The 24,509-nt window shown below is 34.8% G+C and overlaps 1 protein-coding gene across 1 annotated transcript in view; it reads left to right on the forward strand.

Moving 5' to 3' along the window:
* The window catches only part of LOC129218330 (UDP-glucose 4-epimerase-like), a 76,107-nt gene that overhangs the window by 20,878 nt on the left and 30,720 nt on the right, over positions 1 to 24,509 (forward strand). Inside the window, exon 5 of the mRNA XM_054852565.1 lies at positions 8,147 to 8,326. Coding sequence (XP_054708540.1) covers positions 8,147 to 8,326 — 180 coding nt within the window. The remainder of the gene's footprint in view (positions 1 to 8,146; positions 8,327 to 24,509) is intronic.

The following is a 24,509-nucleotide window of genomic DNA, read 5'->3' on the forward strand; positions in this document are numbered from 1 at the left end:
GATCTCTCCATTACATTCATGACATTTATTGGTGTGCTTTTCAAAGCATTTTAAGGATTTTTGAAAAGATCTCTTATCTAATTGCATAGTTGACGCCACCACCAAAAGCCTATTCAAGTGAACCATACAAATGATAATTTTCTCATTGATTAGTTTCTGGTTACTCTTTCTCTACACCTAACTTGTTAATATTTATGTCAAAATCATTTGAAACAGGCATTCATCAGCTATTTCAGGTCTGTTATAATGTAAAAGAATCTATATTGTTCTTTTTGTAATGTAATCTGTTTATAAGAAATTGCTGATGTCAGTTTATATTTGCTTTGTTGATGGAAAGTTCTGTTTTTTATTTGTACATAATTTTTGCCCTAGTTGAACGCTTAGTATGTTGTTCTTTAAAATTAAAGTTTTTAATCTTTGAAAAAGCTTGTATAATAAACTGAAATTGTGAGGCAAGTCATCGTAAACAAATCCTTTGCTACTACACTCTTGTATTTACATTAGGACTGGGCAATATCAGAATTTTAATTCCGTGATATGTTGCTTTCTAAATGTCGATATTTTTGATGTATCAATATATTCACGGAAGAGTTCAAAGTTTTCCGGGGGGGGGGGGGCAAAATTTTTAGTTCAGTGCACATTATATTGAAAAACAACAAAAAATACTACCAAATAAAGGGTGTCCCAAAATTAACACAAGATTTGAATTTTCCACAATTTTTGCTGTGAATTGTTGGCAGCCACGGAAAAAGAACATTTTGACAGCTGGGAGTTTAGGGTTAGTAAAAAGGAGTGTTATGCTATACAGCCAGCAAAACAATTCAATCACTGCATGAGAAATTTCCTGTTTGTGTACTCTCTGGTTTCGGTGATATGAATTGTACCCTAGATCATGTGATTTTACATCATTAGACTTCTCCCTATGGGGTTATTTGAAGTCAAACGTCTATGTCAGCAATCCCACAACCACCTGCGCATTACCTAATTGTGATATCGAGCGCCAATAACAGTAAACCGCTTGACCCGCCCAAACTTTCATTATTTTTCAAATAATTGTTCGATAATGAAAACGCATTATAGAATCGAAAACGCTCCATTTGTAATAACCCTAGACCCTCAGCTGCCAAATTGTTCTTTTTTCAAGATTGCCCACAATTTATTGCAAAAATGGCGGCAAATTCAAATCTTGCGTGAATTTTGGGACACCCTTTATAATAAATGCAATTGTTTCTCTAATTCAAAACTTTCCTGGAGGGGGGGGGGGAGAGCATGCAAATAATATAGCTCAGTGCATGACAAAAGTGCTTTGCAACGAAAAAGTTTAAAGATTCTATTTATTATTTTGTTTAAATCTTTTAATTTGAGCAGTCTAAATAATTTGAATATACTTAGAACTATATTTCGTATTGATGTCTTAGTTCATTTTTAATCATTTAATAGCCTTTGCATTAAGAGTTTTTACTTCTTAGTTGAGTAACATTAAAGTAAAATACTAGTAATAAATCTTTAAAGAATGCAGCTATTAATTTCGGAAAGAATCACACCATACACCCACTAAGCACAAAGAACTATGAAATATACTTTTACTAATGCATATGTCACTATATTCAGCATTGCAAGATCTACCTCGAAAATAAAATTTTTCGTCTAGTGAAGCATGTTTAACAATCAGGTTTTTTAAAAAAGAAAAAAAAAATAGCATAAACATTTCCTGTCAATGTGTTCAAGGAGCAATTTCATGACTCAAAATTCAATTGGATTTTTTGTCATCATTCCGTTTCATGGATTTTTTGGAGAAACCCTTAAAGGTGGTCCATCCCCACACACTCCACTGGGGAGCAAAAAACTTATGTGAATTCCTGAATATCAAAGGACCGCAGTGCCATGCCTTCCTTGGAAAAAATCGGACATAAACTGGATTTGCATTAGGACCCCCCCCCCCCGTGTGGTGTATAAGCACCCTTCCCCCTTCCCTTATAGGTAGGCAAAAAACACTATGACAATTCCTGACCATCAAAGAACCACTGTGCCAAACTTGGCAAAGATCCGTCGAAAACTAAATTCGTAAAAGGAAACCCCCGTTGGGCGTCGGGGGGTCCCAAATTGCGAACAAAAAGTTCCCAATGTGAATTCTTGAGCATCAAAAGACTGCTGTGCCAGTTTGGAAAAAATCCGACATAAACTGTATTTGCATAAGGAACCCCCCCCCCTTGTGGTTTATTTGCACCCTCCCCTTCCCTTTTAGGTAGGCGAAAAGCCTTATGACAATTCTTGACCATCAAAGAATCGCTGTGCCAAATTCGGCAAAGATCTGTCAAAAACTGTGGATTCGTAAAAGGAAATCCCCGGTGTGAGGGAGCATGGGGTTGTTCCGATTGCGAACAAAAACTACCCTATGTGAAATCTTGAGCATTAAAAGACCTCTCTGCCATATTTGGCAAAAATCTGACACAAATTGTGAATTTGCATTAATAAAATTGTCATTTGGTTAAATATAAATATATAACACATATGAAACTATTGTTTTTCTAATTGTTTTCTAAGGATACACACATTTTTTAATGTTGATTTTAAAAATGCAATCTATTTTCCTTCAGCAGATCCAATCCAAAATGCATATTGTTAGGTAAATTAATTTTCTCATCAGTGTCATTATTTCACAAGCAATTTCAGAAAAACGAATACGAAAATGTCCTCTCTTTTTTTTAAATCTGGTATTTTACGACGACTGTTATAAACTAAACTCAAAAAATACCAAGCAATGAATTATTATGGCTTCAAATCCGTTGATACGTAAAACTTATATAAAAACCCTATTTTTGCGCATTCATCCAAAACATGCTTCATCTCGCCGAAAATGCGTAGAACTTAAATAAAAACCCAATTTTCGTGCATATCGCCTTAAATGCATAGAACTTACTTAAAATTCCTATTTTTGCGCATCGCTCGGAGTTGCCAGCAATAGCGAGAATGTATCAACGTTTCAAGTGGTGCCGTGTGTCATGAATGGAATTTATGTTTTTCCTTTTAGTTTCGTTCAGATGAGTTGCTCTCCCTCTAATGAGATAAAAATGCCACAAAAGTAGTCTCATTAGAATTTTTTCATTTTTTTAAAATGAAAATATTTCTGTTCAGTATTTTTCTTAAACCTTTTATTCAGTGCAATATCAATGGTTTAGTGTAATTTGATTTATGAATCTTGTTGATACCTCAATTGATTATTTTTTAATTGTTGCATTAAGATGCTTTCTTAACCAACCCATATTCATTTTTCCCATGAGGGGCTATGTCAGCTTTGTCAGAAATTAGGGCCCAGTCCTTGGAAGGACCTCACTCTGAGTCTTAGTAGTATAAATTTTGGAAATTTAATAGGTGGAGGGGATTCAAAGACCTAACTGTCAAAGGGTCCTCCTTGACCTTCGACGACATTGTTAATTTTCCCTTTTACTATAATTAAATATTAAATAACTATTTGAAGAAAGCAGATAATTTCTCGAAATTTCAAACATTTACCCATCTTACCGAATTATGAAAGATTATGTTTTTTTGAGTCAGTATCTTAATTTCTCTGTAATTAAGTCCTGTATTTCCTTTTCAAGCGATATATCATATGGATAGAAATTTAAATATTGTTATCGTGGTAGTAGATACGTACGGATATACGACGGTATATCGGTATATCGCCCAGCCTTAATTTACATGGATATGCTAGAGTTTTTTGTTCATTGGACATTATATGTTTATATAAAGTACAAATTCATGTTAGTTGCAGTTTTCTTTATAGTATAGTTTTATGAACTGTCTACACAGTTTTTTGTAAGTAATTACTTGTAAAAACTGTTCTGATGAATTGAAGCATTTGCATTATGTGTAGACTAAATACAAACTTTAAAAAAAATTCTGTATTATATTTGAGCATAGTTTTGCTATGTTATTCAAAAAAAAAAAAAAAAAAAAAATCTGAATTTTGACATTTTGAATTCAAATTATGTTTTTCACAATCACGAGTGTGTGTTTGTGTGTAGGGGTTATGTGTATGTGTGTGTAGGGCATGTGTGTTTGTGTGCTGGCATAAGTGTGTGGGTAGTTGTGTGTATGAATGTGTGTGTAGGGGGGAGTATGTGTATGTGTGTGTAGGCATAGGTGTTTGTGTCTGTGTGCAGGCATGAATGTGTGGGTAGTTGTGTGTATGTATGTTTTTGTGTGTGTATGTGTGGGTGTCTGTATGTATGCATGTGTGTATGTGTTTGTGTATTGTGTTTGTGTGTGTATGTGTGCATGTAGATGTGTATGTATGCGCATGTGTGTAGGACATGGATGCAACCTGGAGACAGCTTTCGCTATAGGGAGCAGCATCGTGAGGAGCCCGTCGACGGTGATGGTGCGGAGGGTGGCGGTGGGAAAAATCAAAGGAACGTCAAAAACAGTCAAGTGAGAACAATAAGCAATCGTGATTGCTCAAAAAAAAAAAAAAAAAAATCTCTGTTACAATCTTCACAGAGCTTTGACTGTATGTAAAATATTACATTCTGTCATAAACTCATATTTAAGTTTTTGGTAGAAATATGTGATTTGTAAATGTTAGATAACTTTCTTGTCAGGTTTTTTTACTTTTTTCAAAAGTCTTTTGTGATGGTTTGAATTAGGGATATTACTAAGAATATATCTTGCATCCAAATGAGTTCTTCCCTTAAATTTAAAAATCCCCATGCAATTTATATGAAAGAAAGCAGACAGTCTAATTTAAAAAAAAAGAAAAAGAAAAGTCAATTTTGAGACTCTGAGAAAGTTATAGAACCTCTATATTCCTCTTTCTGAATCGGCAAAGTTTTTGTTTGAATCAATGAACTATTGAGAAAACTGAAAGAAATTTTAGGATCGCAAATACACTGCTTATTACTGAAATTTATTTTTTTGTTTCATGATTTTCTCATAATTACATTTTTAAAGCTTTAAAAAATATTTGCTCTAAACATTTGAAACTTTGCACAAAATAGTAATTGAATACTGTGATATAAACCTCCAAAAGCTAATGTACATGCAGTATGTGGATTTGAAATTCAAACATTTACTGTAAAACCTGTTTTTAGTTAATTATTTCAAAGTTAGAAGTTCATATCATTCTTTGGTATCTAACAAAGAGTTAGATGCAAAAAGTTTTAAAAAATAGAAAAAAGTGAATGCACTGGAAGTGTTAAAGAAATGGTTGCTTTTTGCTGAAAAAAAAAGACTTTTTACTGAAAAAAAAAGAAAATTAAAAATTCAACATATTTCTGTCATATTAAATAATTAAGATTTAGAAAGGTGCAATGAATACTGGGAAAAAGGGGGGGGGGTTGTGCTTACCTAATTCAAAACATGATAAAAAATACCAAAAAAAAAATTTTTTTTGCATTTTTAGATTGCTCACTAGGGTGGAGTGAAAAAAACGAAATTGAGAAATAAGTTAAACCTGTATGTGGAAAAGTTGCCTCTTACAAGCCTATTTATCATACAAAATTTCAGCTAAATCAAACAATATCTTTAGCTGCCCATTTGAGGTTCAATTTTAAGTATTTAGCCTCATTTTTCACCAAACTCGTGAAAATGAGCTGACAAAATATAATTATCTCCATTTTAAATGGTTGAAATTAAACTCTGGAGGATTAAATACTTAATGTATAGTTAGTTGAATGACCTACGAGTAATTGCGAAATGGCCTTCAAATGTGCATCAAGAGCGCACATCGCATATGCCGTCTCAGCTCTGGTTTGTCCTTTCTTTGACTTCACCGCTATCAACTGGGTTCTTTGTTCTAGTTTGTTGTTTTCTTACTTAAAATATTCTATTTAGTTTGAATTATTTCAAACTATTACGTTATAACTTCAAATGTAAATAAAGAGGCTGTTTTTACATATGAACATTTTGAAAAAAAAAAAAAACAATTACTAGTCAAGGTTTTTCTTCACCAAAGTAAATGAGAAAGTATTCACTTCGAACAATACACAATGAATTAGGTTTTATTTTATAGAGTATGTATACTATAATAACATATTCTTTTGAAACTTTCACGTTCTCTGATGGACATTTTCTTGAAATATATGCCTGAAAAGCTCTATTAGCATGTTGTTAACCTTTTGCAATAACTGTATTCTTTCTTAACTCTGAATTGTTACTTCAAATGTAAATGAAAGAGATTTCAGTATTTTTTTTCCATTTATTATTTTTTAAATTAAATGTCTGAAGTATTTCTTCTTTTTATTGCTCGTGAGATTGATTACTAATCTTTGTGCCCTACTAAGTGCCTTATTAATGGCCGATTTGATGCTTTTTATTGACACCCAAGCACTTTCAGAAATTGTTCGTAACCCAGACTGTAAGTTTGTTCTTGTGTGTATGTGTGTGGGGGAGGGGGTTCAATTTTCAGCATGATTCCCTCTCCTTAATGTGGTAGTCTGTATCTGCCCCTGTCCCGATAGATCATCCTCAACTATAATAAGGGATATTGTTTAGAAATTGGGGACAAACTAGAGTAATGTAAAAAGATGACCGTGTTAAACTTTGTACATGTATGTCTACGAAATATGGAATGTAATTTCAAATGGAGATATTTCAATCAGTTCGTTAAGAAAGAATACAGTCATTGCAGAAGGCTAACGACAGCTAATAGATCTTTTCGGTTATATATTTCAAGAAAATGCCCATCAGAGAACGTAAAAGTTTCAACAGAATATGTTATTAGAGTATACTCTATTATATGAAACCTAAATCATCACGTATTATTAGAAATGAATACTTTTACAGTTTAATAGAATAATGTATAGTCAGGTCAAGAAAACATTATATTGGTCAATGCCGACCAACAATAGAAAACGCGTGAGAGAGCTGAGCCCTCAAGAGCTTTAAAGGGAAAAAATGCTAAACTCGATAACCATGTTTAAGAATTTAAGATTACTTCAATAAATTTCAATAGAATTCAGCTCTATTTATAAAAATTGACGGTTATCTCATTTACTTTGGTGAAGAAAAATCTTGACTTGTAATTGTTTTTTTTTTCAAACTGTTTATATGTAAAAACAGCCTCTTCATTTACATTTGAAGTTATAATTTAATAGTTTGAAATAATTCAAACTAAATAGAATATTTTAAGAAAAACAACAAATTAGAACAAAAAACCCAGTTGATAGCGGTGAATGCAAAGAAAGGACAAACCAGAGCTGAGACAGCATATGCAATGTGCGCTCTTGATGCACATTTGAAGGCCATTTCGCAATTACTCGTAGGTCATTCAACTAACTATACATTAAGTATTTAAGTCTCCAGAGTTTAGTTTCGACCATTCGTAGATTTAAAATGGAGATAATTATAGTTTGTTAGCTCATTTTCGAGAGTTTGGTGAAAAATGAGGCTAAATACTTAAAATTGAACCTCAAATGGGCAGCTAAAGATATTGTTTGATTTAGCTGAAATTTTGTATGATAAATAGTCTTGGTAAGAGGCAACTTTTCCACATACAGGCTTAACTTATTTCTCAATTTCGTTTTTTTCACTCTACCCTATTGCTAACATTGCGGGATTTTGGATTTGAAATCCATTTAGTTTTTGACATATTTGAAATTATCTGAACTTTGTCAGCCAAATGCTTACAGCTGAGAGTGGGTATTGAATATCAATATTGTGTAAAAATGTACTATATAGAAAAACAAAAATATTCACTCATATCGAGTCAAAAATGTGTTTTATTGCAACCTGTGATGATTGTGCCACCTTCCTGACATTTTTAACACCTTAAATTATAATTGTGCCTCTTATATTTATTGCACGTTCTTTGTGTTTTGTTATGAAATATTTATCTATATATATAAGACTTAATGATGAATTCTCTTTTTTTAATCAGTAAGTTTTATATTACTCGAAACTAATCATGTTTGAAATTTTTGCTTACCCAAATCCATTATTTAGTAACTAAATAGTTACAAATTAGGGGAGAACAACATTCACAATGAGAAACCCATATATTTTAAAGTTGTAAAAAACCCTTTCTTGATTCAATGTTCAACATTTATAGCATTTTTATAGTCTTATTAGAAATTTCATGGATCTGCTTTTGGAAACTTGGCTTTTGTTTGTGATCACTAAAGGAACATTGTGTTTATCATTCTTTTAGGTTATGCAGGAGTTTAATGTGAAAAGGATAGTTTTCTCTAGTTCAGCAACTGTATATGGTGTGCCTTTATATCTTCCAATTGATGAAACACATCCAGTTGGTTCCACATGCACCAATCCTTATGGTCGGACCAAATATTTTATTGAGGAAATCTTAAAAGATGTTTCAAAATCAGAAAAAGTATGTAAATTGTTGTCATTATATATGCACTTCAATACTTTTTTCAAGTTTAATTCTAAATTTCACAGATCTCACTTTTTTTTCTTTGTTTATTCTAAAAATCAGTTTTATGGAAATGAAATGCATAATTGTACTTTGAAAAGGCATTAATAATTGATCTACTTTACTTACTATTTATAATAAGATATTTTATTCTGTATCTTTCATGTACATAACCTATTAATACGAAGATTCAGGATTTTGCCTAGCATTTTCTTAATTGTTTTAAAAACAAATGCAGTGAAACTCCGATATAACACCTCTATGTCCCATTCTATGGTGGCCTTATATCAAGTTTGGTGGTATCGACTTATAAAATATAAGATTACACATTTGGGTATGCTGAAAAAATCAAAATCCTGCACAGTACTTAGCCTGAGTAAGAAAAATTTGTGAATCCCTAACATTAATTACTATGCAAAATTTCATGATTGTGAGTTTGTTTTATTCTCTGCAAGAGACTTGAATTTTTGAGATTTTTTAGAAAAAACTAAATATAGAAAATACAGTATAACTTTGATTTAACAATTTCCTCAATTTAATGATACATTTCACTGGCCTGGATTTAACTGCATTGAATGTATATGCACCTCAATTTAATGATGTCCTTGATTGAACGATAACTTTTTCCAGCCCCTTGACAATTGTTAAATCAGGGTTATACTGTATTTACAAAATATTTCAAATTCTGCAGACATTAAGCTTTAGTGCGGGAATTTCATAACTTAACATAAACTACTGCATAAAGTTTCAAGCCTCTCAGTTAATTATTTCTGCTCTGGCAAGACGTCTGAATTTTGGGAATTTAATAAAAAATTCCAAACATGCGAGTGACATATAACAAAGCAGCTACATGCCTAATATGCTGCAATACTTTGAAATTTTAATAACCTCAATGCTAACACCAGACCAGCCCTTGAACTAGGCCCGTCATTTAGAAGAGTTAGTGTCAAGGGTTCAATGGCCCCCTTTACTTTGAAAACTAATGTTTTTGCATAAAAGTGGTTATGTTTTTGTGATGTTCCGATATAATTTCATTCAGTTCACACCCTTTGTGCTCCATCCCCCTTTAAACATTTGAAATAATGGGCTTGTCTTTAATTTTGTAAACCCCTATCTCAAATTATTATGCAAAGTTTCCTGTAGCTGGGGAAATTCCCTCTGCTCTGGAAAGATGTCTAAATTTCAATAGAAAAACTTAAAAAAAAAATCATGTGACTTTTGTAGTGGGTAGAGATTTAAAATTTAGTCTTTAACTGTAATCTAATTGTACTAGGGGGCTATCGCCCCCTGCTCGCTAACGCTCGCCAACGATCGCTTCGCGATCCGAGCTCGCTACGCTCGCTTACCGTTCACCAAATATTGGTCTAGCTTTATCTGTATTTAAAAAAAGGAATTTTTTTTTTAATATGAATATCATAACACATATGATTTTCATACATTTAAAAGGGGACAATTAGTTTGACATGCAAACTCGTGCATTGATTATAAAGCAAAAGTTTGCAATTCCATTATCTTTTGAGAGAAGTATGCAAAGGAACATTTTTGTACTAAAATTACAAACATAATATAATCTTTGTTTCCTACATTTACTGAATGCAAAAGAAATTGATTGCAGTGTAAAAAACCCTACCATGTTAACACACTTAAAAACACTTCATGGTCATTAACTATACTATGTTCAGTGTCAAAGCATGTGTGTATATATGTTTGAATATGTCTAACAGTTGCAAAGAGCAAGCAACTTTTGACATTCTCTGAAAGCAGTGATTTAGTAAAAAAAATGTTAGAATGAGTGTTTAAGAGTCAAGAAACCAAATCCAGTGGCACAACAGCTTATGAGGGCCAAGGCCTACTGTACCCCTCTCACTCCTTCTGACCAAGGGCTCTGGGGTGCTAGGCAGATGTTCCGGTTAAGAGGTCAGCCTAATGCGGAACCCCCAGGGTTTAGTTCCCAAGCATACTTGGTACTTATTTTTATCGACCCACTGAAGGAATGAACAGCTGAATCAATCATCCCCAACCTGGAGATCGAACCCGGACCTGCAGCATGGAAGGGCTACCACTGAGACTCTGGGCTTCAGAGCACTTGAATATAATTTACGAAGCAGGCTACGGAGTCTTCAGATGAAAGATCTGAACGCAATTGGTCAGAAATGCTGCTGATACGCTAAGGTGCACAAATGCACACTGTCTTCAAATCGAGAGAATTCCGCAAGTGTTTCTGAATACATTTACGGATTAATCATGCACTTTACTGGAGAAAAAGGGTTGACATAAGACTGATAATTATAAAACTGGAGAAAAATATTAGTGTAGGAGAAAAATATTAGTGTAGCAAAAAAAATTATTGGTTATTATATAACACTAATATTTGTCATACCTCGGATACCATTTATTTCATTCGATAGCAATGTGCCTTTGAAATTCAAACGTAATCAATTTCCCATTAGATTAGCCTTCCTAATGACTATAAATAAAGCAGAGGGTCAAAATGATTTTGTGAAAACATATTAGCAGTAAAATTAGTTTTCACGATTCAATTTGTTGCTTTACTTTGCCACTGTGGTTCAGTTCTTAACATCAATGCCATTGCAAAAGTATGTGAAATGTTTCGCTCTTCAGGTCTTCACAATTCAATTTGTTGTTTTACTTTGTCATTGTTATTTAGTTCTTAACTTCAATGCATTGCAAAACTAAGTGACATGTTTTGCAATGAGAATTGTCCAATAAATTCATTTAGTCTATGTGGAATAACATAATACAGCGAAGCACAGTTTATACATTTCTCTTCTATTCGTTTTTATCAATTATACTTTTTTGAAATTGTCTCTAGAGGGTCTAATGTACATTTTCTTTACCAATTATACATTTTTTAAATTTTTATGCTTTTTTCATTAGTCCCTTCAAAAACGTATAAGTGGTGCTTCACTGTATACGAGGCGTATTTTTAAAGTAAGTTCCGTTTTGATATAAAAAAAGAACGAGTACAGATAGAGCAAAGAAATTTATTGCACAAAAATCTACCATCCTTACGCTATTTTTTGACATTGCTCCCGTGATTTTCCAAACATTTGTCATAGCGTGGTACAGGTTTTTGTATACCTATTCATAGAAAATTGCCGCCTGTGTAGTCAGCCATGGGATAACATGTTCTCTGAGCTCATTATTGCTGTTGTGCCACAGACCACCTTGGAAAGACTTTAGATGCCGAAACAAATGAAAGATGCTGCGAGCGAGGTGAGGGCACACCAGAGGATGTTCAAAAACGCCCCAGCCAAAGCCCTGTAAGAGTCCTCATGGTTGACTAAACGGGCGGTAACTTTGTACGAATAGGTATACAAAAACCTGTACCACGCTATGACAAATGCTCGGAAAATCACGGGAGCAATGTCGAAAAATAGCGTAAGGGTGGTAGATTTTTGTGCACTAAATTACTTAGCTCTATCTGTACTCGTTCCTTTTTTATATAAAAACGAAACTTACTTTAAAAACACGCCTCGTATAAAAAAATGTGGTTGGAAAAAAAACTTCAGTATTCACAGGTTGCAGTTAGTTAAGCTTGATCACGAAAAGAAGGTGGATGACCTTGAAGCGAAACATCATTTGTAATAGGTAGAATCTTCCAGAAAGCACCAAATAGTAAGAGGCATGATCTCGCTAATCCTATCTATTCCAAAATAATAACAAACAACCTATTAAAAATGATACAAATGATGTTTTTTCATTAAGGTTATCCACCTTCTTTTCGTGGTAAGCTATAGCAGGGCTGTGGAGTCGTACTCTGGTTTTATGGTAAAGGAGTCAGAGTCAAAGGTGGAAAATTTCAAGAGACGGGGTCGGTAATCTTCTCTCAAAATTCACAGCTCTGCCAATATTTGCGGAGTTACAGCCAGAGTCAGACTAATTTTTGGTAAAGAAGTCGGAGTCTCTAAAAATCCTGTAGTCGGAGTAAGACATTTTTCCTCCGCCTCTAACTTTATTTTTTGTAAGCACTATGGTTAAGGGAAAAACCTTTCGACATCAACATTAACTTTGCAAAGGATTTTTAAAAAAAAAAGAAGAAAATCATAATACTTCTCTGCATACACGAAAGAAAATTTCTGGGTTTTCAGATACTATGACTCTTGAATGCCTATGTCTATGACTGAAAAGTGGTTTTGTCAAATCTAAAAAAATATTATCAAAAGTTTGACCCTATGCGTTATTTATAGTCATTAGGGAAGGCTAATCTAACAGGAAATTGACGTTTGAATTTAAAAGGCACGTTACTATCGGATAAAATAAGTGGTATTTGAGGCTAAGTATGTGTTATTATTAGCATTTTTTTAAAAATAAAATGCTATTTTCCTCCAGTTTCATTAGTATCACTGTTATTTCAACTCTTTTCTCCAGTAAAGTGCATGATTATACCGGAAATATGTTTGAAACCACTTACAGAACTCACTCGATTTGCAATTCGCGGTTCACGGCATGCGTTTGCGCGCCTAATCCTATCGACAGCATATCTTATCGATCAGCGTTTAAATCTTGCATCTAAAGAATCCTAAGCACAATGCTCTTTTCTTTGTAAATTATATTCAAGTGACTGGAAACACTCATTCAAAAATCAAATTTCTAACGCTAGACATCTAACGCTAGAAGCGAGTCTGCAACACTTGTAAACTGTTGGCATAAAATATTATTTTTTTTTTATTCTCGGTCCACAGCCGATAATTTAAAGAAAATAATTTAAAGTTAAATGTACCTACTTTAAGCCCAGTCTGGTAAAAGTAGAACTAGTCAACTAGTTAGAGCTAACGCTTCAATCGACAATTCCCCCACGCCATAATTAATGGCGACTGTTTACTAAGACCATTGAAGATTGCATGTCTCGATGTGTCGATTCAGAAAAAGTTGAGTTGTCACCTGATTGATTCGAATTAATTCCACTTGTTGACCGCACGTGCTATGGAGAGGAGTACGAATATTCGCGGCAGTGGAATAAACAAATGAGTGATGGTTGAAGTAGAAGATAGTGTGGTGACGTCATCGAGGCATGGAATCTCATTGGCTGATGAAACATATATATTGAGGTGAGTGGCAGCACTCTCTCTCTCTTCTCTCAACGATCCCCAGTTTTGTTTTGATCGTGAAGCCTAGTTCGGCTCAGGTATGGGGGGTTTTTCCCCGCGGGGCTAGCAGGGGTTTTTCAGTGGTGTGTGAATGGTGATGAATATTCACCTTGCTTTTCAAATATTGAAATTTTCCAAGTCCTGGAATTAGAATGAGTCCAGGTGAAGAAACACTTGTGTTGTGTCCGGCCAATTGATATTGCCGGGGCAGTAAGTTCCTAAAAGTCTACCTGAGATGTTCACCGATCTCCGAACTGTCTAACGTTGCCTTCCTGTTACGGGCGTTTCTGAAGTGTGATCCGGGGAACTTTTTGTGTTTCTGGACGTGGATCCTATGGACTGGCCAGTGACTACATCGACAGATTGGTGACATTTTTCTTTTACTTTTTGGAACCACTTTTGTTGTGATATTTTGGGGGTGTTCTTTTATGGGGATATTGTATTACAGTTCTAGTCATATTTAATAAATGTATTTTTCTGAAACATGTTTTTTGCTTGTCTCCAACTTGACATTACACGGCCAGTTAATGTTCGCTTAGTTTAAATATCTTAAACTTTGGTTTTTTAAACTTAACTTTAACTATGCCAACAGACTATTTACATTGCCCACAGCTTTGAGAGAAGAGAGAGAGAGTGCTGCCACTCGCCTCAATATATATGTTTCATCAGCCAATGAGATTTCATGCCTCGATGACGTCACCGCACTAACTTCTACTTCCACCATCGCTCATTTGTTTATTCCACTGCCGCGAATATTCGTACTCCTCTCCATAGCACGTGCGGACAACAAGTGGAATTAATTCGAATCAATCAGGTGACAACTCAACTTTTTCTGAATCGACACATCGAGACATGCAATCTTCAATGGTTTTAGTAAACAGTCGCCATTAATTATGGCGTGGGGGAATTGTCGATTGAAGCGTTAGCTCTAACTAGTTGACTAGTTCTACTTTTACCAGACTGGGCTTAAAGTAGGTACATTTAACTTTAAATTATTTTCATTAAATTATTGGCTGTGGACCGAGAATAAAAATAAAATATTTTATGCCAACATAGTCAAGTCGAGGGGGTAGGGAAAATTGTTTTCGAAATTAAAACAGATGGTAAGCTAGTAACCATCACATTGAATGAGGTCTATTATGTTCCAACACTTAGACGAAATTTGCTTTCCGGATCCAGGATAGACAGTCTTGGTTTTTCTTTAAGGTGGTATCCTGGTAAAATATGTATTTTTAACAATGATGGTATCAAACTTTTCTCTGCACTTTTAATTGATAAGTTATATTTTGTAAAACCTACCTCATTTTTAAGTAATCAAAGTAGTGACTCACCACCGAATGTAAATGAAACCAAAGTCAAAGGATTAGACCTGGAGTTGTGGCATGAACGGTTTTGCCATATTAATTATGATAGTATTTTGGAAACTGAAAAGAAGAACTTTGTCAAAGGGCTTAATATAAAAGGTAAAAACCGGCCAGACTGTGAGCCTTGTATTATTGCGAAGAAAAGAAGGTGTTCATTAAAGCCCACCCCAGGGATAAGGTCTAGAAGACAACTTGAGTTTCTTTTCATGGATCTAGCAGGGCCATTTCCGGTGGAGTCACTAGGGGGGAAAAGATATATTTTTACGATAATTGATGATTTTTCAAGGAAGTCCACTATTTACTTTCTAAAGTCAAAAGATGAAGCTTTTAAATATTTTCTTAGATACCAGAGGCATGTAGAGAGAGTCCTCAACAAGAAAATTTTGGCCATAAGGTCTGATAATGGGGGGGGGGGGGGGAATTTACAAATTCTAATTTTGAGACCCATTTAATTAAAGAAGGCATCAGCATAGAGAGAACCAACCCTTATACTCCCGAACAAAACGGAGTAGTAGAAAGGTACAATTTGACCTTGATGAATGGGGTTAGAGCGATGCTGAAAGACTCTGGACTAAAGGAAGAATTTTGGGCGGAAGCCACCTTATGCTTTAACTATATCAGGAATAGAACAGTTCTAAAAGAAAGGGGGAAAACCCCATTTGAGCTGTTCTGGGGAAACAAGCCTTCAGTAAAGCATTTCCGGAGGTTTGGATGTATTGCCTACAGAGGCATGCCAAAACAAAATCTAAAGAAATTTGACTCAAGAAGTAGGAAGGGCATAATGGTAGGCTACGCAACCCAAGCAAAAGGGTACAGAATTTGGGACCCAGAGCTAAAGAAAATTTTTGAAACTATCAATGTGGACTTCAGGGAAAATTTAATTTGGGGGGAAATCAAATTTGAATCGGAATGTAGACAATGATGATGATTATTCTTTTATTAAACCTATGAGTGAAGTTCTCTTAGATAAAGAGACAGATGAAATACAGTCTTCCACCCCTTGTGAGGAAGTTGAATGGGTAAGGGATGCAGTGAAAAGAAAGAAAGGGGACCGTACTGATATCTACTATTATGAAAAGGGAAATAAAACAAGGTTGAGGTCACCCAATGATGTAGAAAAATATTGTAAGGAGAATAACATTGTTTACAATCCTGAACTATTTGATTTCAAGAGTAAAAATGTACCTTATAATCCTTTGTTTGATATTTTTTATTCCCCTAGTGAACAAATGGAACCCGAGCCAGAGGCAAATTTGTCAGAAGTGCTAATTCCCCAAAACTATAATCAATGCTTAAAAACCCCAGAAGTAAAACATTGGCAAGAAGCCATGTCTAAGAAATGAAAGTGATTCAAGAAAGGGGTGTGTGGCAGTTAGTTCCCCAGCCAGTTGGTAAACCAGTACTTGGTAATAAGTGGGTCTATGACTTGAAGAGGAATGCCCAAGGGGAAATTGCCAGGTTTAAAAGCAGATTGGTTGCGATGGGAAGTAGACAGGTGGCAGGAGAATCGTATTCTCAGGTTTTCTCCCCAGTTATCAATTTCTCCCTGATTAGAATGTTTTTCTCAATTCTGGTGATATTCCTAGGTTGGAGCCATTTCCAATTAGACGTAAAAAACGCATATCTTTGTGCTGATTTGCATGAAGAAATCTATATGCGACAACCACAGGGTTTTGTAATCCCGGGAAAAGAAGACTGGGTATGTCGTCTAAAGAAATCACTATATGGTCTTCATCAATCGGGGAGAAATTGGTACCTGGAAATTGATAGGGTTCTCCAAGGTCTAAATTTTGTGAAATTTAAATGTAGTAACTGTGTTTATACAAGAAACAGAAATGTATTTTTATTGATGTATGTAGACGATATAATAATTTTTGGAAAAAGTGAAATTATAATTCAGGAAACAATTCAGGATTTATCTAAACATTATGATATTAAGGAATTAGGGAGAACTAAAAAATTATTGGGGGTAGAATTTGAAGAAATAAATGGGGGAATTTTTATACACAAAAATTCTTATATTAAGACAGTTTGTGAAAATTTTAAAAAGTATCAATACCCATACTCGACCCTCCCAATAGCGAAAGGTACAATTTTGTCTTTAGGTGATTGTCCAAAAACGGACCAAGAAATGGAGAAAGTACCTTATCGCAATTTATTGGGATGTTTGTCCTATATAGCAGGGAAAACTAGACCGGATATTGCCTATACAGTTAATCTATTATCTCAATTTCACGCAAATCCGGGTAAAAAACATTGGCAGTGTTTATTAAGACTTTTAGGGTATTTAAAATATACAAATTATTATAAATTAAGTCTATCTGCAATAAATGAAATTAAAATCAATGGCTTTTCTGACTCAGACTATGCTGCTAATAGGGACGATAGGATTTCGATGGGGGGAATTATTTACATTGACAGAGTACCTATTATCTGGCGAACATTTAAACAAAAGTGTGCTTCATTGTCCACCATGGAAGCTGAGTATATCTCTTTAACAGAAGCAGCAAAAGAGGTGGTGTGGTTAAAAAGAATTTTAGAAGAAACATCACATTTTGAAATAGCTGGATATAAATTTAACGGGTCTGTGATTAATTGTGACAATATAGCTGCAATAGAATTTTCAAATTCCCCTATAGAAAATTCCAGAACAAAGCATATTGATGTCAGGTATCATTTTTTGAGAAACTTAGTAGAGGAGAATACATTTGAATTAAAATATGTGAAAAGCGCAGAAAATCCTGCGGATACGTTTACAAAGCCTCTGACTCGGGGTACATTGAAAAAAATGTGCAAACTCATTTTTGGTAATTATGAAAATGTAAAAGTTTAATATTCAGATGTGTAAATCTTTCAATGTTTCTCAAAAGTGTTTAAAATTTTTTAAAATTGTTGTTTGAAATATGTCAGTTTTCATGTCGTTTTGAAGTGTATCGTGCTGTGTGACCGAGAAGGGGGGAATTTGTTGGCATAAAATATTATTTTATTTTTTATTCTCGGTCCACAGCCGATAATTTAAAGAAAATAATTTAAAGTTAAATGTACCTACTTTAAGCCCAGTCTGGTAAAAGTAGAACTAGTCAACTAGTTAGAGCTAACGCTTCAATCGACAATTCCCCCACGCCATAATTAATGGCGACTGTTTACTAAGACCATTGAAGATTGCATGTCTCGATGTGTCGATTCAGAAAAAGTTGAGTTGTCACCTGATTGATTCGAATTAATTCCACTTGTTGACCGCACGTCAGTGGTGGCGCTAGGAAATCCCCGACGGAGGGGCAAGCTTTCCCGACAGGGGGGCATAGCCAAATTTTAGCTTGAAAGATCCCCCCCCCCCCAATTTAGGTGATAAAGAAACTAATCATTCTTGGCGTCTAACAACACGAATTCCCCATAAAAATTAAAAGCAAACAATAAAAATTTTAATAAAGATAAAATAAAATAATTAGAAAAATAAAATTAAATTTAAAATTAAACACATGAAACTAGGCTTTTGTGAGCAGGTTCATATCGCGAGATCAATAAACTAGAACAGTGTACAAAGCAGAATTTGACGAAAAATCTGAATATGATGTAAAATCATTAAAGTTGTGTGCTCTACAGAGTTTATGCGGAGAAAGAAACTTAACAACATTAATGTAGTTGTGAATGTAATGTTGCTCTTACAGAAATGAGGGGGGTCCGGGGGGTCCTCCCCCGGAAAATTTTCGAAATTGTAGCTCTGAAAACGCAATTTTAGATGATCTTCAGTAGTTTCATGCAGACAAGGGTTGGATGCTCACCTCCAAATAATTTTAAGAAATTGAAGTCCAATAAACGAGATTTTAGTCGATCTGTAATGGTATTTTGTAGGGAGTGAGAGTCGAGGTGCACAACCGAAAAAGTTCCAAAATTAAAGAAACAAAATTGTAGGTCATGTATTGTAACGTTAGGGTGATGAGGTTAATGACCAATTAAGATATTCAGTGTTCCTCCCCCCCTCCTTCTTCCGTAATCAAACCTTATAAACACACAAATTTACGGGATGGAAACTCTAGGGTTCAAGAGTATAGCGGTGCTCATCCACTAGCTCATCAACATATTTATTAGGGAGCAGAGAAATCCACATCTTAAGTAAGCAGAAGAACAGTAACTAATATTAAGTTAAAAAATTCAAAAGAAACTTGAGCCCGATGCCTACCTTTATATTAAGATGAACCTCGCGAGTCAGAACATGTATAAAATTAAATTTATTTATATTTTCTTTCATTATTTTATTTTTCCGAGATAACTTGGGAAAGCACGAAAAAGGGAATACAATCACAACTACTAAGTTTTGTTATTGCAAAAGCAGAATCAAGAGAAAAAAATTAATATCTTTTGAAGAGCCTTGCTTGCTAAAACCAATTACTAGTATTTTATTTGATAACAAATAGAAACTGGAAACGGATAAAAATTTTGCGCTAAAAAAATGAGAAAAGGCGCAAATTTTTACGGATTTTAATTATTTTCTATGGTAATAAAAGGTCTACATCGATTAGGCCTAGCTGGTGGTGGATGGAACCGGCGGGCCGCATTGGATTTTGCAATTAAATAGTATAAAAATAAATCCATGATTTTTCCTTCCTTTCTTTCTTTTGATCGTATAAATAATCATGATAGTTTCATAGGGACCGCCAACGTATTTCATTCCTAGATTTTTAAAAATATCATCCTGCAAATCACAGATTATTTGGAAGAAAATGTGTGGGCCGTCGAAGCATGTTTGAAATAGAAAATAAAAATTAAAATGTAGTGAGCGAGATTGAAATTATACAAATGAATAGTCACACCAGTAGTTCTAAGCAGGACTGAGGAGTCGGAAGAAAAATGACCGACTCCAACTACGGGAATTTTAAAGCCTTCGACTCCGATTCCACAAGAACTGGCAGGGTTGCAGATTTTAATTAAAAATGATCGACCCCGACTCTTGAAGTTTTAAACTTTCGAGTCCTGACTCCGACTTCTTGACCTCAAAATCAGTCCGACTCCAACTTCTCAGACTTGGTTCTAAGTTTTGAATGCACAAAACGAAAGTAATGTGTGTGTGTGTTGTGCAATCAAAAAAAAAAAAAAAAAAATTTAAAAAAAAAAAAAAAAAAAAAAAAACGAAACTTAATAGTATGGTCAGCACCATGCTAAACTTAATAAACAAACTAAGGTGAAAAATCGCGAATCTCGTTTTTTAAATTCAATGGTTTGCCGCAGTACTGAAAAAAGGCTATTACTACTTCGAACAATAAATTTTACACTTAAAGTTATCTATAAAAATTAATACATTGAAAATAACTAAACGCGTCTAATGGACAAAATTTTGTTTTAGCTCTCCTGAAAAGAGCCAATTTTCAGATTCGTTAGTTCAGCATGGTGCCGACGATATTACGCAATAAACAAATTTATTAAGTATCAAAGTGATTAACATTAATTGCACCAATTTAATCTTGTGGAAGGTTTTTTTCTTTTTTTTAATTTACTATATACCTACCTTTTTTTTATTTTTAAAATTTTTTGAAGCACTTTTCATAATTCGAAAATGCATAACCATTAGTTTCAAACTTTTTATTGATCATGTCAGTTGAAATCTGTCATACTTTCAAATTTTAAGTTTGCACTCGCTTTCCAGACCAAGAGGAAAAAGTGTAAATTCTAAGTCTTACCATAAAATTTCCATACATGGAGCTTTTTTGCAGATCTACGGAGTCGGAGGGAAAATGGTCGACTCCAACTTCGAAAGTTTTAGAGCACTCAACTCCGACTCCTTTACCTTAACGTCAGTTCGATTCCAACTCTCACTCCGACCCAGCAATCACTGGCAGTGTTACGGCCATTGGGGGAAAATGACTCCAACTCTGACTCTTGTCATTATTAACCAACAAATTCTGATTCAGACTCCTTCTCTCCAAAATCAGTCCGACTCCGACTCCGCAGCACTGCTTTTTTTACACTATTTTAGCACTTGAAAAAAAGCATATTAAAAAAAAAAATAAAACATAACTTGCAAAAAAAAACTTAAACAAGACTGAGCCTGGTACCAGTTTGTAAGTTGGTTTGATCGATTTCGAAGGAGCAATGTTGACTTTTGAATTAGACCTGGTCCAATCAAATAATTACAGCTGTATGGACTAAGCGCAGCTTATTGCAGGCTTTACTTTAAGTTAGAAACATGAGTTTCGACTACATGATAACATCTGAAAAAATGAAATTTGGAAGCAAAATATATTTTCAATTGCCTTTAGCACATGATTTATTTATTTATTTAATTTGGCCTTTTCCAAAAGGTTCGCCCCTCCCCTTCCTCCAGACATTTTTCTCAAAAAGAACCCAAACCTGATGCAATACCAACCCGACGCTTAATAATCCAATGATTGTTTAGTTGTGCCAAACCCGATGTTTACTAAATCATTCTCATTTCTTCTTCATTCCCAGCAAAACTATTATGCTCCCTAGTATGATCCCCTGATCCCCCAGCATGCAGCCTACAAACAAGATCAATATAAGTTTTTGAGAAACATGTATTTAAAATGTTAAACATGTATTTGCCGACAAAACATCATTACACTAAAAAATTAAATCTACTTTAGTACGCTTCCTTGTATGAGGTAAAAGGATCGTTTACTCATCGATATGTTTTGTTGTAGAATAATCCAACAATAATCAGATAAATTTTAAATAACTATAGTAATAACTTACTTGTAACTACAGAGTGAAAATGAAAGATAATATTGCAGTTATTTACCCAGAGAAGTATTTTAAAACGCATCAATGGTGTGTCAGCACTGACTGAAGTGCTGTTTAGCAAATGTGTAATAGAAAAGGAAAAATCTCCGAAGCATGTTTTTTCTCCGATGACCCCCCCCCCCCGTCTCGTCCTGTCTGTTGTCATTCGGTACGTATTTGTCTCGTAACCCGATAACCAGATGACGACGCCTTAGGTCTGACCGGAAATCACCACTACATTCGGCAGGGACGTGGATAGTCAAGGGGAGATTGTACTCTTTTATTAGTCGTCGACACCCTGAGGTGTCGAAACCAGCTCATCGATAAATAGAAATTTCAAGGATGAAAAACACACCATTTCCCCCGTAGCAATAGCTATCCCTTATTTTATCACCATCTGGGCGACGTTAAAAGGGGACTTATGGACTCGGGCTAAATTGCAGGTGTCAAGGTGGGTGGCCCCGAAGGGAATTGATTTTTTGTTTCCTTTTTTTAAAATATTTAAGATACTTCTACTTTTTTCTACTAATGTTTTTCGAGTTCATATCCGAGGAAAAAATTTTTCATTTACGATAAACGCCAAAGCAAACAGATTCCCCGACGAAACACAAAATTTTCCCCGACGGGGGGCAAGACGTTTCCGACAGGGGGGCAATTGCCCCCCCTGCCCCTCCCTTGGAGCCACGTCTGCCGCACGTGCTATGGAGAGGAGTACGAATATTCGCGGCAGTGGAATAAACAAATGAGTGATGGTTGAAGTAGAAGTTAGTGTGGTGACGTCATCGAGGCATGGAATCTCATTGGCTGATGAAACATATATATTGAGGCGAGTGGCAGCACTCTCTCTCTCTTCTCTCAACGATCCCCAGTTTTGTTTTGATCGTGAAGCCTAGTTCGGCTCACGTGTGGGGGGTTTTCCCCGCGGTGCTAGTGGGGGGTTTTCCCCGCGGTGCTAGCGGGGGTTTTTCAGTGGTGTGTGAATGGTGATGAATATTCACCTTGCTTTTCAAGTATTGAAATTTTCCAAGTCCTGGAATTAGAATGAGTCCAGGTGAAGAAACACTTGTGTTGTGTCCGGCCAATTGATATTGCCGGGGAAGTGAGTTCCTAAAAGTCTACCTGAGATGTTCACCGATCTCCGAACTGTCTAACATTGCCTTCCTGTTACGGGCGTTCCTGAAGTGTGATCCGGGGGACTTTTTATGTTTCTGGACGTGGATCCTTTGGACTGGCCAGTGACTACATCAACAGATTGGTGACATTTTTCTTTTACTTATTGGAACCACTTTTGTTGTGATATTTTGGGGGTGTTCTTTTATGGGGATATTGTATTACAGTTCTAGTCATATTTAATAAATGTATTTTTCTGAAACATGTTTTTTGCTTGTCTCCAACTTGACATTACACGGCCAGTTAATGTTGGCTTAGTTTAAATCTCTTAAACTTTGGGTTTTTAAACTTAACTATAATTTACCAACATAAACAACGATCGTAAACAAAGCGGATCGTTGCCAACGGAGAGAAAGAAATAAAGGCTTGTTTTGCGCTACTCATAAGCGTTTTATATATATAGATGTATGCACAAGTTGGATTAGAAATCAGTGTATTTATGCACTTACAAAAACTCTCTGGGAAATATGCAATAAAGTAAGAACTGCATTTAGGACATAGATTTCTATTAATTGAGGAAAAAATTATAAAATGATTTATAAAGCTTGTTAGCTATGTGCTATGAAATCTACAAAATCTACCTCTCCGAGCAAGTGATGGGATAAATTACATTGATACATTTTTTACAAGTATCTTGATTCGAGAATGAATTCCTTTACATGCTTTACTGGATCTCTGATAGAATGGATGATTTTTATTCTCATCAGGATGGAGTATATACATTTGAAAATGAACTTGATCAAGATGTGCTACTCATTTGATGGTTTTATAGTTGACGTGTACAATCTCGAGATTCTATTAGCTGTTTTCAAAAAGCGAGACACATTTAGTGCACCCAGTTCGTGGTTAGCAAGATAAGGAGTGCATACACCTTATATTTTGGCATGTGATATTAGTAATAAATATTGTTGGTCTTAACTCAATATCGTTGTGTCAACTTGCAACCCACTGGTTCAAAACTAAATATGGGAAGCTTTTCAGAGACACACTGACTTTTTCTAACTTTATTGAAGTAATATTTAGGGCTTGAGGTAGTACCACAAACAAATAGGGAAGAGATGCCGCAATTTTGTTAAGATGTAAACAGCAAATAACCCACTGGATAGGTCTGCAAAGATTTTGCTCTAAAAGGCAAATGATTCCAGCTTTTAGTTTAGTGAATGGAAAATATTTTGAAATATGTTACTGACAAATGTTTAAACCAGATGACTTCTTATCATTTTCCTCGTATAAAAACGATGTAGAGCCTATTTCAGTTCAAAACAGGCCCGTAGTTTTGAATTTTTATAAAAGGGGGGGGGAGGCGTAAACGCTATGAAATTTTCTCGGAAAACCATGCCCACTTACGACGGTCTTGGTTCAAGGGGTAGTCTGATGTTGTCATTGAGGTGATTAAAAATTGGAAGTATTGCAGCGTATTAGATATGTAGCTACTTTGTTATACGTCATTTGTATTTAAGGATTTTTTTAATAAAATTCTCAAAATTCAAGCCTCTTGCCAAAGCAGATATAATTAACTCACAGACTTGAAATTTTTCGCACTAGTTTGTGTTAGGAAGTCACTAAATTCCCCCACTAAAGCTTAACATTCAGCAGAATTTACAATGTTTTGTAAATATTCTCTTCATTTGATTTTTTTGTAAAAATTTCAAAAATTCAAGTCTTTTGCCAGACCAGAAGGCATTAACTCAGAGTCACAAAATTTTGCACAATAATTAGTGTTAGGGAGTCAAATTTTCCACACTAAGTCAAAGTGCTCTG

This window comes from Uloborus diversus, chromosome 3 (genome assembly GCF_026930045.1).
Source record: "Uloborus diversus isolate 005 chromosome 3, Udiv.v.3.1, whole genome shotgun sequence".
Taxonomy (NCBI): Eukaryota; Metazoa; Arthropoda; class Arachnida; order Araneae; family Uloboridae; genus Uloborus; species Uloborus diversus.